The following is a 15,294-nucleotide window of genomic DNA, read 5'->3' as shown; positions in this document are numbered from 1 at the left end:
GTTCGCACAATAGTGGTGTTAATTCTTTCTCCACCGCCGCTTTGGTGTGGGGAGGGGCTTGCCATTCTATTCACTAGATTATGACTATACACAGAGATCCCCTACTACAGAAGGAGTAGTTTCTGTCCTGTAACTCCAGTTCTGTAGTAGGGGTATCTCTGTTATAGTCATAAGCGCCCGCCCTCCTCCCCGGTGGAGATAATTCTTCATGTCAGGAACGCTACAGGTCTGGCGTGCTACGCCTTCAAAAAGAACTGAAAGTAGAGGGACCTGCTATGCATTCTCTTAAAGGCACAGTATCCTATTTAAGCCACATAATGGCAGCCTATGGCGCTTGTCTGTCCATGCCTTCCTCTCTATCATTCCAGAGTCTTTTACTGGTGGAGGCAAGTTTCTCTATGGTAGAAACTGCAGGCTGGGTTGTGTGTGGTGTGTTTGGTGGAATTTCTAGTTGAAGTACTGGACAGTGTAGCCTGTGGATATAGGCTGCATTATTTGTCTTTAAATTCTCTCTTAAGTGTCTTGCAGGGTCTGCATGATTTGACAACTTAAGAGATTATTTTTGATTGCCGGGGTCCACGCACATGGGCGGGACTATTCACTAGATTATGACTATAACAGAGATACCCCTACTACAGAACTGGAGTTACAGGACAGAAACTACTCCTTAGAACCAATCACCATAAGGGTTGTTTGGACTGATACAAGGTGATCACTAGAACTAGTGAGCATCATATATCAGGCCAACTTCTCACACTCTTTTCATCCCTTGACGCAGAAAAGGCATTTGACGCCGTCCATTGGCCCTTTCTGGAGGGGGGTTTGCTTAGATTTGGGTTTGGGCCTAAGTTTACGAAGTGGGTGAGCTTGCTCTATACATATCCCAGGGCAAGTGTTAGGGTGAACGGAGTATTATCCACAGACTTCCCGGTCAGGCGGGGCACCAGGCAGGGGTGCCCCCTGTCCCCGTTATTGTTTGCTTTGACCATAGAGGTACTGGCATGTGCAATTCGCCAAAATGAGGAATCGCGGGGTTTCAACTGGGCAGGGCGGGAGCCACAAACGAGAAAATATCCCTCTATGCGGATGATGTTCTTCTTTATATTACACACCCGGACACGATGATCCCTGCGCTGTTTGAGGAACTGGCCAGATATGGGGCTCGGGCAGGATACCAGATAAACAGTTCTTTATGACCCCAGGAAGAGGGAAGGCTGGCCAGCTCTCCCGGAGAGACTCCAGACGACTAGGGAGGGCTTTAAGTATTTAGGGATCTTTGTGACTACAGACAGTGCCCTCTCCTATGACAGGAATATTAGGAGAATATTGACCAATTTCGCGGACGATGCGAAACGATGGAGGCTACTCCCGCTGACGTTCTTGGGCTGAGCGGCCATGTTTAAGATGATCTCGCTCCCGAGATTCTTGTACGCCTTCCAGAATGAGTATTTCCCCCTCCAGGGGAAGGTCTTTCGTGACATTCACGCGGAGCTGCGAGCGTTCCTGTGGCTGGGGAAGCAGCCCCGGGTGGCACGGTCTACCCTGCAGAGGCATCAATACGATGGGGGTATTTCGCTGCCCAATATAGAAGAATATTATTGGGCCGAGCACCTGATGCCTATAAATGAATTGATACATGCCCCGGCGCATCACCCCACTTATGCCCTAGAACGCTACTCGATGGATAAACACACTTGCATACACTTTTTATATGGGGGCAAAGGGAGAGATAGGCTGCTCTTGGCTAAAAGAGTTACTCTGGGAGTATGGATGAAGGCGACAAAGGCTACGGCGTGGGAGGGTAAACCAACACGTCAAACTCCCCTTTGGAAGTGTGCCTGGCTCAAGGAACTGCATAAGTTGAAGAGTTTTCTGGCCTGGGATGCTATAGGTATCTCTACACTGGGAGATGTGATGAAGAGGGGGAAACTGCAATCGTTTGCTGAGCTGAGAGAGGAATATGGACTTAGTCACACACAGTTTTTTAGATACGCGCAGCTGAGGCACGCCTGTAGGGCAGAGAGGGCGCTGGCAGGTCCCCTTCCGGAATATGCTCCACTGGAGGGCCGCCTACTGCAGGAACAGATCACACATAGGGCGGTTTCCCTTACATATAGGACCCTACTGAATAACATGTCTAACGGGTTGATGAAGCTACGGTAGGCTTGGGAGAGGGACGTAGGGACCATGGATGAGGTGGATTGGGGGACGGTCTTAATGCACCCACGCGAAGTGGCGATTAAATCTCGCCTCCGGCTTATACAATTCAAAGTGTTGCATAGAACATACTTTGACAGGGCGAGATTACATAGAATAGGGAGGGTACCTGACCCCTGTTGTCTGAGATGTGGTTTTGAGAGGGGAGATTTCATTCACACTATTTGGTCCTGCCCGAACATTCAGGTTTTCTGGGGTGAGGTGCTCCGGTAATTGTGAGCGGTGCTGGAGATTGCTCTTAAGTCCGACCCTAAGTTGGTCCTCCTGGGAATGACGTATGAAGTTGACGTGAATCTCCCACAATGAATCTTTTTAGTACTGGCTTTAGTGGTGACTAAAAGGGATGTGGCCCGGAAGTGGGGAGCCCCAGAATGCCCACAACTGGAGGAGTGGCGCAGGGGCATGGACCTGTATATGGCTGCGGAGAGGGTCACGTACAAAGCAAGAGGGTGCCCCAAAAAGTTCGGAAGAGTGTGGGGGAAGTGGCGTCTATACCATGGGCTTGATGGTGGTCTTTAAAATGGTGGAGGTGGCTAGGACGCGGGGGGTGAGCGGGTTATGGGTTGCTGGCTAGTGCCTATCCTCCTGAATTGCAGAATGTTTGGAGAAGCGTGGCTCAATGGTTAGAGCGGCAGACCCTGATGCAGAGGTCTGGCCCGGGAGCAGGGTTCAATTCCCGCCTCGGCGGCTCTTGGACTCAATTTCCCCGGACCTGATAATTCTCGCCTCGGTGCCTAGTCTAATCATGGGTCCCACTCTGTGACTCTGGGCAATAGCTTGCTTAATCTCCACAACGGCCTCAGCAGCGCTTGGATGCCTGGCTTCACCTTAGGGTTGCCCAGGAGTGTACATTTCACAGGAAAGCCAGGAAGGGTTCCACAGCTGTATGAATACAGCGCTACGAGACCTCTGGGTAGAAGTGCGCTACAAACACATTTTTACATGTTTTTTTTTTTTACACACAATGTTTACAGTGATCGTATTAACTGTGTTACCTATATATGTACGGGGATTCGGGATGCTGGGGGGAGGTGGAAGGGCTCCGGAATGGGATGTGCTGAGTGATGATGACATGCTTGTTCTTCTGTTTTACACTGAAAAATCAAATAAAGATAATTTTTAAAAAAAATTAAACTTCTGATTTTTGTATATTTTTCGTTTTTAATTCAAATAACATTTTTCATAATTTGTGTAATAATTTGATGTAAACTTATTTTTGTATTGTTGTGAGCTTCCTATCATAGAGATCACTTAGGCGAGGTCCCGGGCTTCCAGGACACCTTCAGTGGGAGTCCATAGAAGTCAAAAGGTTAAGGATCACTGACCAAAGAATCATTCTTGCCCCAAGAGTCTTGATTTTTTCCTCAAATCCGCCCATTTTGAAGCTATTGACTGGTTGCGTATCTTTACATTTAATCAGGCTAGTCAAGAAGTTTTGAGTATTCATTCAGAATTTGGTGGTTTTCATCATCAATCTCATGATTAGCCTGAACGTTGGTGTCGTCAGCGGTGTTGCTCTTAACCGGTCACCGCAAACATCTTTCTTATAATTAAAGATGAAAGAATCAATTGGAAACGTGTTTCTTATTTGTACTCTGTGATTTTGTTCTTGTGAATAAGAAAGTGTTTTTGTTTATTCATAAGAGTTTGAAGCCAGCAGAAGGAAAGTCAGGCAATGCAGGCAAGAATATGAACATGTGAAAAAAAGGCGATATGAAATGTTCAGCCAGTGTTTTGAACATGTGTCGGTGGCTATCGACCAAATTTACAAAAAACTCTGCCGAAACACTAGTGCACAGGTATGAATATTGTTTATATTATAAGTGAACGCAAGTGGAAACTATAGGGCCTATTCACAATGATAACATTACATTTGTATTAAATATTTCATTCATTTGTATATTGAATTAAATTTGCATTATTTTTAAATGTTCACATAAAAAAAACACATTAAGCAAAATGTTTATATTTACTTAAGTGTTAAAAATTGCAAAACGTTATGTGTATATCATTCATTCAAATTAATAGATATTTTAAATTAACCGCTTCAGCGCGGCGCAAATTTTCGTGCTGTGCTGAAGATTCTAAAACGGGCGTGGTCGTGACGGAACGGTTCCGTCACCAGCACAGCCCAACCGACGCTCGTGACGGAACCGTTCCGTCAAGAGCATCGAAGGGGTTAAAGTTGCAATGTTTTTTTAATTAAAAAAAGTTATTGAATATGGTATCACATTTTTACATTAAATTAAACGTATATATACTTTTAAAAAGTCACAGTAAATAGATTTATTTTAACATTATTTCCTAAGGTATTCTATTTATGATGGAGACTTCTAGCTGCAGAATCCTTACTTTAGAATATTCCCCAGGCATCAGACTGTATGTAGAAAATCTTGAGCAGCACCTCTGCGCTCCCGTAGGTGACGTTTACCAGCTCCGTATAGGCATAGGCAGTGATGTGCACAGTGCTTAAATAGGCGCCACCCCTGCTCTCTAATATCAGTTCTCTTCCAGGGGATACTCATCAATAGTCATAAGTACTGAATAATCCCCGTCCACGTGCTGGATCCCGGAGCATATATAAAAATATATATATATATGTGTATGTTTAGAAAAACAAGTACAGAGTACTTCCAAGACATACATATATACATACATAAATATACAGCCTAATGTAATTCCAATAGGCTAATATGCTAAAATTACATGGATTGTTTAGAAAAAGAAAATAATTTCTAATATAAACACTGCAACTGAATACATATACTGTAATAGTGTTCCAGCACAGCCCTTTATTTTCAGAAAAAAAGGCAAGTAATAGCAGGCAATTATCTCATAGGCTGCATATCAGAAAAAGCGTCACAGTAATAAAAACACTGATTCTTTTCTTTCTGCACTATCAGTGCAGATCCGGTGAGAGCAACCAGTGTGTATTTTGGACTATTTGTTCGACTTTTTGTTTAGATTCTTTTGAGCTTTTGCTCCCAGATACAGATGTAGAAAGGTGGATACCTGACTATGGTTACCCCCAACTTTTTGCCTAGTGTTTAGCTGGTTTTCGACTTAGTTGGCCTAGGATCCTGCTAATCAGGGCCCCAGTCTATCTGCTCTCACTGTAAAATGGACTCCATGTACTTTAGGTACATCTCCAATTGGACATTGGGTCACCTTATGAGCCCCTGTATAGTATACCTTAGATACCCAGGGCATAGGTGCATCCAAGGCCTACCAAGGGCTGCAGCATGTAATATGCCACCCCTGGCTGGCCATCCACATTGACACAATTGGCTGATCACTCAGCTGGGGCAAGGTCGTGTAATCACCCCTTGCTTAGATATAGTATTCCTATATCTAAACTTATATATAGACACATATTGTGAGAAGTTGGCCTGATATATAATGTTCACTATTCTAGTGAGCACTTTGTATCAGTCCAAACAACCCTTATTGATGATTGGTTGTAAGTCAACCTTATAGACCAGCTATCCTAGTAGCATGGATACGAGCAGTCTTCGGGCTAAACTCTAGAGGGCGTGTTATACCATCACATATACCCCTTGAACACCAAGTGAAAGGACACCACACAAGTGTTATGAAAATAAACAGTGTATTTATTTAGATCACAACAGCCCTGGACTCTTTATGAGGACAGGGTACTAAGCACACAACAAAACTCTTACGAAAATACTTCAAGTTGCACAATTTACACAAATGCCCGAGGGGCACGGAAAACCATATACTACAAAAGTGGAATACGAAATTACTAGCAGGTAAGTACTAATCTCATAGGGTTTGGAATCGCTAGGACTGGACTACTGAACCTTCAGATTACTAGCAGGAGGCCTAGGGGACTCGGGTGCAGAGTGTGCACTCTCACGCGGGATGCGGGACAAAGTCTATGGAGGCTAGTAAAAGCAAAAGTTAGTGTTCTCGGGAGAACCCACCTAGTTAGAGCTGAAACGAAAAAGGATCTGGACCCTTGGATAGTGAGGCTATGCTGGGGCACCGAAATGCCGAAGTTACCTAGCCCAGGGGCTGCGGATGCATAGGTCTGGAAAGACGTCGAGAATCCTCGTTGCAGTCTATGGAGCCTGAAGAAAGAAGTTGCTGGCAGGCGACCAGTGTTGAAGTTCGAAGTGATCCAAGCCTGGATCGAAGATGGAAGACACCTGAAAGCAGAGGGGACCTAGCCAGTGATTGTGTGGGCACCAGGATGGCACCGGGCGAAGTCACCTCGACCAGGTGAGTGGGCGACGCTGGGCTCTGCAGTCTCACGGACCAGGAGGCGTTGTCGGCGACCAGGAAAGAGGTGCGAGCTGTCCCACGATGGTTGATGCTGTCGACGTCGCTGGACCCAGGATTGGGGCAACAAGTCTTGGCAAATGCAAGCCCACGCGGTGGACTTAAAATGGCGTCTGGAGTGGACCATGAGGGTCCGGGGTGCTCCTCTGTTGGAGGGGAGCATGGGCCAGTCTGGAGCAACCAGACCAGCAGTGGTGATGTCGTCGTTCGTCGTCGGGAGGGCCACAAGCCAGCGGGCTAGTAGCTAGACAACGCGGTGAGCAGCAAAAAGCAGAAGGGCCCCACGCAGATCTCGTGGATGCTGGGGGGCTGGACTTCAGTGCTGGAGCTGCTCAGGGTCGGGGCTTCTCGGACCCCAAAGCACTCACTCGAGGATCCCTCGGCGGTCGTGATGGATAGAAGTCGTGCAGTTCTGATGATGGCCGGTCCCTCGAGGTCTCGTCGCACCTACGGTTCTCAGCTTAGCTGTAGAGGTAGGTAGAGGTCAGAGGTACCAGGGAAGCCGGGTCTCGTCGTGCTGGTCAGTCGGATTCCGGAGGAAGGACGTACAGCAAACTGCAGTGTTCTTAGATGGCGCCTGCGGGTGCAGGGTGACTACTCCTTAGTCACAAGGGAGAAATCTTGAGAAGAAGTCGAGAGTTCCTTTCGTAGAAAGTAGTTTCAGGATTCAAAGATGATCTAATTTGGAAGGGTCCCCGCTCCTGCCTTTATCCTAAAGAAAGGGGTGGGTACGCGACTAGGTCCTGCCCTAGGGGTGGGACCAGGAAGGGGGGTGGTTACACCCCTCTCCCATGCCGGACTTTCCCCAGGCCAAGGGCTGGTGTGCCCCTGGAACTGGTTCTAGCCGGCCTATGCATAGTGAGCACCGGGGTGCCACTTGCAGTCACCTTCCTGTAAAGCCCTGCCTACCCAGGATACACAAAACCCTGTCTGGGATGGTGCTAGCACCGCCCCTGACAGGAAACCCTTTGTCCAAGCTCCCCTCGCTGGAAGGACTCCCAGATGCAGGCGGTCAGACTTGTGTCTGTGGTGGCAGCATCCATTTTGTGATGCTGAGGCTCGAGTTAACTTTAACCGGGGTTCACAGTTACATACATGTTGTGTCCCTCTAGAAGGGTGGAATGCTAACCCCGTCGCCAGAATTGGCGAGGGGTTAGTATTCCAATTCGTATGACACCTTACTCGACATGTTTTGATAAAGCAATACCAGAGTTAGCATATAACCGTGAGGATTATAATGCACTCAAGAGTATATGGTATGCATTATCATGGAACAGCTATTAGGACTTGGTTCCGCAAGCTGCAAACAGGCTCAGCTCATGCCAGAGCACCATCTCACACGATTCCAAGCACTCTGCCTTCAGGATTGTCAAGGCCTGCCATAGGAGTGACTGATAGGAATCTGTGTGTCCATTTTAGGGTTAGATATAGGTATACTATATCTAAAGCAAAGGGTGATTACACCACCTTGCCCCAGCTGTCGTGCAGCCAGTTGTGTCAGATTTAGGTGGCCAGCCAGGGGTGGCATAATACATGCTGCAGCCCCTGGTAGGCCCTGGGTACACCTATACCCTGAGTTACAGGGTCTGATAAGGTGGCCCAGTACCAATTGGTAAATGCACCTAAGGTACACGTGTCAATTTAGTGAGAGAACAGCAAGGCTGTGGGTCTTATTAGCAAGCCCACAGCCAGAGAAGTCGTAAACCAGTGAAGCAAAAAGCAAAAAGCAAAAATCTGGGGTGATCATAGGATTGCAGACCCTACTCTCCTCTTCTCCCTCGGCGGTCGTGCTGGATAGAAGTCGTGCAGTTCTGATGATGGCCGGTCCCTCGAGGTCTCGTCGCACCTACGGTTCTCAGCTTAGCTGTAGAGGTAGGTAGAGGTCAGAGGTGCCAGGGAAGCCGGGTCTCGTCGTGCTGGTCAGTCGGATTCCGGAGGAAGGACGTACAGCAAACTGCAGTGTTCTTAGATGGCGCCTGCGGGTGCAGGGTGACTACTCCTTAGTCACAAGGGAGAAATCTTGAGAAGAAGTCGAGAGTTCCTTTCGTAGAAAGTAGTTTCAGGATTCAAAGATGATCTAATTTGGAAGGGTCCCCGCTCCTGCCTTTATCCTAAAGAAAGGGGTGGGTACGCGACTAGGTCCTGCCCTAGGGGTGGGACCAGGAAGGGGGGTGGTTACACCCCTCTCCCATGCCGGACTTTCCCCAGGCCAGGGGCTAGTGTGCCCCTGGAACTGGTTCTAGCCGGCCTATGCATAGTGAGCACCGGGGTGCCACTTGCAGTCACCTTCCTGTAAAGCCCTGCCTACTCAGGATACACAAAACCCTGTCTGGGATGGTGCTAGCACCGCCCCTGACAGGAAACCCTTTGTCCAAGCTCCCCTCGCTGGAAGGACTCCCAGCTGCAGGCGGTCAGACTTGTGTCTGTGGTGGCAGCATCCATTTTGTGATGCTGAGGCTCGAGTTAACTTTAACCGGGGTTCACAGTTACATACATGTCGTGTCCCTCTAGAAGGGTGGAATGCTAACCCCGTCGCCAGAATTGGCGAGGGCTTAGTATTCCAATTCGTATGACACCTTACTCGACATGTTTTGATAAAGCAATACCAGAGTTAGCATATAACCGTGAGGATTATAATGCACTTAAGAGTATATGGTATGCATTATCATGGAACAGCTATTAGGACTTGGTTCCGCAAGCTGCAAACGGGCTCAGCTCATGCCAGAGCACCATCTCGCACGATTCCAAGCACTCTGCCTTCAGGATTGTCAAGGCCTGCCATAGGAGTGACTGATAGGAATCTGTGTGTCCATTTTAGGGTTAGATATAGGTATACTATATCTAAAGCAAAGGGTGATTACACGACCTTGCCCCAGCTGTCGTGCAGCCAGTTGTGTCAGATTTAGATGGCCAGCCAGGGGTGGCATAATACATGCTGCAGCCCCTGGTAGGCCCTGGGTACACCTATACCCTGAGTTACAGGGTCTGATAAGGTGGCCCAGTACCAATTGGTAAATGCACCGAAGGTACACGTGTCAATTTAGTGAGAGAACAGCAAGGTTGTGGGTCTTATTAGCAAGCCCACAGCCAGAGAAGTCGTAAACCAGTGAAGCAAAAAGCAAAAATCTGGGGTGATCATAGGATTGCAGACCCTACTCTCCTACATATATACACCTATAAGTCACTCCTATGGCAGGTCTTAACCATCCTGGAGTGCTTGGTTTTATGTGAGATGGTGCTCGAGTATGAACTGAGCCTGTCTGCAGCTTTCGGAACCATGTCCTTATAGCTGTTCTATGATATAGCCATACCATATACTCTTAAGTGCATTATCATCCTCGCGGTTGATTGCTAACTTTGGTTTGGCTTTATCAAACCATATCGTGTAAGGTGTCATACGCTTTGGAATACTACCCCCTCGCCAGTTCTGGCGACGGGGGTAGCATTCCACCCTTCTAGAGGGAGAAGACATGTTGTTCCTAGTAATCCTGGTTAAAGTTTACCAGAGCCTCAGCATCACAAAATGGATCCTGCTGCCACAGACACAAGTCTGACCTCCTGCTGCTGGGAGTCCTTTCAGCGAGGGAGGCTTGGACAATAGGTTTCCTGTCTTTGGAGGTACTAGCACCGCCCCAGACAGGCATATACTGGGGCAGGGAGCGCTGAATGAAATGAGACACTGCCTGGGGCACACAAGGTGCTCCATGCATAGTGCGGTTGAAACCAGTTGCTGGGGCACTCCAGCCCCAGCTCTAGCGAGAAACTGGACAAAGGGAAAGGGGTGTAACCACCCCCTTCCCTGGTCCCACCCATAGGAGGGACCTAGCAGGTAATCCAGCCACTTTAATCAGTATAAAGGTAGGAGCTGAGTCTAGAGACTTTAGATTTATCCTGAACTGAAACTTGAAACAAAACTCTGGACCTTCGACAATCTATTGCAACTAGAGGACTGAAGAATCTCCCTTGTCGTCAAGGAGTGACCACCCTCTGCAAACAGGCACCATCCAGCGATCTGCGGTTTGCTTTGTCGACGCTCCCGCTGGAGCCCGAGCACAAAGCCTGACAAGAACCAGACTTCCAGACTTCCTTGAGCCCGATCCACAGCCAAGCTGAGACCCGTGGAGGCGGCGAGAGATGTGGGACCGACCATCTTGAAAAACCTGCACCTTGCTACTCGAAGTTGTGCATTGGGGATTGAGAAGCCCCAGCCCCGAGCACCTTCTACACTGACGCACAGCCCTCCACACTCCACGAGTGCCGCATGGGGCCTGCTAGTGTTTTTGTGCTCAACGCGTCTGTCCGGTCACTTGCCCGTTGACTAGTGGCCTCTGTGACGACGAACCTTCTAATCTACAATGCTGGCCTGGTTGCTCCAGGCTGGCCCTTGCTTCCCTGAAAAGGAGAAGCCCCCCAGACCTCGCTGGTCTGTAACAGAAGCCATCTTCGATTCCTCTGTGGGTTGCCTTTGCCAAGGCTTGTTGACTCCAATCCGGAAGCCGACAGCGAGATCCTTCGTGGGACAGTCCGTATCCAGCTCCTGGTCGTCGTCGACACCTCCTGGTCCATGTGGCTGCAGAGACAAGCTTCACAACATTACCTGATTGCTTCTTGACATCGCCTGGTTCCTTCCTGGTCACTGGCTAGTGACCAAGACTCTGTCCCCACTGCTATCAGGTACTCTGTAGGAGAGTAGGGTCTGCTTCCTATGGTCACCCCCACTTTTTGCTTTACTGGTTTTCGACTTAGATGTGGCTGAGGGCTGCTAATCAGACCCACAGCCCAGATGCACTCTCTCTAAATTCACACCATGTACTCTAGGTACATCCACAATTGGGAATTGGTTCACCTTATCAGCCCCTGTAGAAGTGTACCCTAGGTACTCAGGGCATAGGTGTAACCGAGGCCTACCAGGGGCTGCAGCATGTATTATGCCACCCCTGGCTGGCCACTCAAATAGACACAACTGGCTAATCACTCAGCTGGGCAAGGTCGTGTAATCACCCCTTGCTTAGGTGTAGTATTCCTATACCTACTTACATATAGACACACAGTAACCTATAAGTCACTCCTATGGCAGGCCTTACCAATCGTGAAGGCAGAGTGCTTGGTTATGTGTGAGATGGTGCTCTAGCATGAGCTGAGCCTGTCTGCAGCTTTCGAAACCTTGTCCTTATAGCTGTTCTATGATATCGCCATACCATATACTCTTAAGTGCATTATAATCCTTGCGGTTAGATGCTAACTTTGGTTTGGCTTTATCAAAACATGTTGTGTAAGGTGTCATACACTTTGGAATACTACCCCCTCACCAATTCTGGCGACGGGGGTAGCATTCCACCCTTCTAGAGGGAGAAGACATGTTAAGTCCAACGATCCCGGTTAAAGTTAACCAGAGCCCCAGCATCACAAAATGGATGCTGCTGCCACAGACACAAGTCTGACCTCCTGCTGCTGGGAGTCCTTCCAGTCACGGAGGTTTGGACAATAGGTTTCCTGCTTGGGGAGGTGCGAGCACCACCTCAGACAGGAGGATGTGTATTGAGACAGGGAGGGCTGAATAGATTGAGACACTGCCTGAGGCACACTAGGTGCTTCATGCATACCCCAGTTCAAACCGGTTTCTGGGGCACTCCAGCCCCAGCTCTGGTGCGAAACTGGACAAAGGAAAGGGGGTGTAACCACCCCCTTTCCTGGTCCCACCTATTGGAGGGACCTAGTGAACAAACCAGCCCCCTTTAGTTGTATGAAGGTAGGAGATGACCCAGGAGACTTTAGATTAATCCTGGAATCGAACTGAAGACGAAACTCTGGATCCTTCGTCATTCAACCAAGCTTAAGACTGAAGAATCTCCCTTGTGGCCAAGGAGTGACCACCCTGGGCAACCAGGCACCATCCAGCACCTCGAAGGCTTGCTTTGTCCCTGTTCCCGTCGGAACCCGAGCACCGAGCCTGACAAGACCTCGACTCCCGGACCTCTCTGACCCCACTGCACGACTCCAGCACAGCTGAGCCCCGTGGAAGGCATCGGAACCCGTGGAAGCAGGCAACTTGGAAAGACTTCGACTTGCTTGCAGCGCAGCTCCTGAGGCCTCCTCGAAGCTGTGCACTGGGGACTGAGACTCCCCGACACCAAGCTCTACCTGCACCGAAGACCAGCCCTCCACACTCCACGAGATCTGCGTGGGGGTGACCATAGGAAGCATATCCTACTCTCCTACATCAACACTTTTAAGTTACTATCATGGAAGGTTGCAGGGCTTGCATCCAAGATGAGAGATCCCTTGTGGGCAATGTTCATTAAAGACTACACCATAATTTGTATACAAGAATCATGGGTAACTAAGGCATTACTCATAGCTGGATATAGTACATTTCACACCCTTGCTAGACCTAGCCTAATGGGACGCAATAAAGGGGGATTATGCACCTACGTGTCCAACCTCACGGGAGATCTGGTAGTGAAAATTGAGAATGAAACAGAATTCTACCAGATATTGTCAGTAAGTCCCGGGGGTAAGAAGGGAACCTTTCTAATAAATTTTTACAACAATATTTCTAAAACAGAGATCATTAAAGTATTAACAGAATTATGCCGAACCTTGAAATACATAGAAGATCATCTGAGGGGTGATATGTGCTTAATATGGGCTGGTGATTTTAATTGCCCACTTGGCCCATATAACCATCTGGCCATTTGTGGAATGGGCAAAGATAAAGAAGATTTTTTAACACATTTCTCTCATACTACCGTGGGGGACATGTTAAATTATATAATTTTCCAATTTGATTTAGGTTATGCTAATGACCTATGTATACCGACTGTATCATTTGAACCTACCTTTATAGGCAGGGGCTGTAATACAGTAATTGACTTTTTCCTTATGTCAAAACGGCACACAGGCAGTACCTTCGGTTCTGGGTAGCCGGAAGACATTACCAAATCAGGGTACTGCCATTCGGCTTGAAGTCAGCGCCAAGGGTTTTCACGAAATGCCTGGCTCCAGTGGCGGCTGTGTTGAGGAAGCAAAGACATCAAATATTTCCTTACCTCGACGACTGGTTAGTCAAAGCAACATCAAAGACACAAGCCAGAGCGTCAACGCAAGCTTGCATAGACTTATTCGCCAATTTAGGATTGACTCTAAACTAGGGCAAGTCGAACCTCCAACCAGCAAGAGTGATCACATTTCTGGGGGCAATATTGGACACGGAATGCAACAAAGCGTTTCCTTCCAAGGAAAGACAACTGAGGATTGTGTCCCTCTTCCAAGACTTGAGAAAAAGAAAGTCTCTTTCAGTCCGCAGGTACAAATCCGTGCTGGGCACAATGTCCTCTTGTATTACACTGGTACCTTGCTGCAGGCTAAGGATGAGACCATGGCAGGAACAGATCGATCTCCAATGGTGTCAGGTGGAGGGATCTTTCGACAATACAATAAAGGTGACTCCATTGATGCTGCAGGCATCAGAGTGGTGGACGCAAAAGGCAAATGTCTCTCAAGGACTGACATTTCTAGCAAGAGCAGCTCAGTTAGTGGTAACAACAGATGCATCATTAGAAGGATGGGGAGCTTTCCTTCAGGTCTGCGGCCGTTGGAAAGCAGAGGAGCAGCAAGTACATATAAATCTGCTGGAGATCAGAGCGATCCGCTTGGCATTACTGGCTTTTCTGCCAAGGATAAAAGGTGCGCCGGTGTTAGTAAGAACAGACAACACCACGGCGATGCATTATGTAAACAAGCAAGGGGGAACAAGATCTCTCTCCCTGTCTCAGGAAGCCCAGGAGATATGGGAATGGGCGATTCAGCAGGAAATATCATTGACAGCAGAACATCTCCTGAGGGATCAAAACGCCAAAGCGGATACTCTCAGCAGGCTAAAATCGTCCTGCCACGAATGGGAGCTAAACCGGGAAATCCTGAACAGCATCTTTCGGAGCTGGGGAACACCATTGGTGGACTTCTTCGCTACAAGGGAAAACAGAAAATGCCAGTACTTCGCAAGCTGGCTTTCCCAGAGTGGAACTTGGGGGAATGCGTTTTCCATGGCATGGTCCGGCATCTTTGCCTACGGTTTTCCTCCAATTCCTCTTCTCCCCCGCGTACTGGTGAAGATCAAGAAAGAGCCGTGCAGGCTGATCCTAGTAGCCCCGTGGTGGCCCAGACAACACTGGTTCACGGAACTGCTGCTACTGTCGGAGGACCGTCCAATTCGGTTGCGCATGATTCCATCGCTTCTGACAATGTCCAAGGGGCAGGTGCGCCATCCGTACCCAAAATCCTTGCGATTAGCAGCCTTTCTCCTGAACACTGTGAGTTTAGCCATCTGAACATCTCACAGGAATGTAAGGAATTCCTGTCCAAGGCCAGAGCGGAGAGTACCAACAGAACATACAGGATGAAATGGAAGATGTTCTGTCTGTGGTGTAGGAGACATGATTTTCACCCTCTTACTGCTGCGCCTCATCAGATTATACCGTACATTCTGCTGTTAGCAAAGTCAGGATTAGCACACGCCTCCATCAAGGTGCATTTGGCTGCGTTATCCCGCTACAGGAGGTCATCGTCAGGTCCATCTTTATGGTCCTCAAGGATTATCAAACAATTCATGAAAGGAATATTCAGAGTCTTTCCACCAGTAAAGCCTCCACCACCTTTATGGAATCTGAATATTCTACTCTCTCAATTGATGAAGCCACCATTTGAACCGATACACAGGGCAGACCTGAAGTTCTTGTCCTGGAAAGTGGCTCTTCTCATTGCATTGACTTCAGC

The 15,294-nt window shown here is 48.3% G+C and overlaps 1 protein-coding gene across 1 annotated transcript in view; it reads left to right on the top strand.

Annotated features, from left to right (window-relative positions):
- SMC1B (structural maintenance of chromosomes 1B) overlaps positions 1 to 15,294 on the top strand; it is a 2,420,665-nt gene that overhangs the window by 2,192,917 nt on the left and 212,454 nt on the right. Inside the window, exon 21 of the mRNA XM_086952745.1 lies at positions 3,862 to 4,016. Coding sequence (XP_086808871.1) covers positions 3,862 to 4,016 — 155 coding nt within the window. The remainder of the gene's footprint in view (positions 1 to 3,861; positions 4,017 to 15,294) is intronic.

This window comes from Lissotriton vulgaris, chromosome 1_2 (genome assembly GCF_964263255.1).
Source record: "Lissotriton vulgaris chromosome 1_2, aLisVul1.2, whole genome shotgun sequence".
In the NCBI taxonomy this organism is placed as follows: domain Eukaryota; kingdom Metazoa; phylum Chordata; class Amphibia; order Caudata; family Salamandridae; genus Lissotriton; species Lissotriton vulgaris.
Note: the sequence above shows the minus strand (reverse complement) of the source record. Positions and strands in the feature narration are given on the sequence as shown.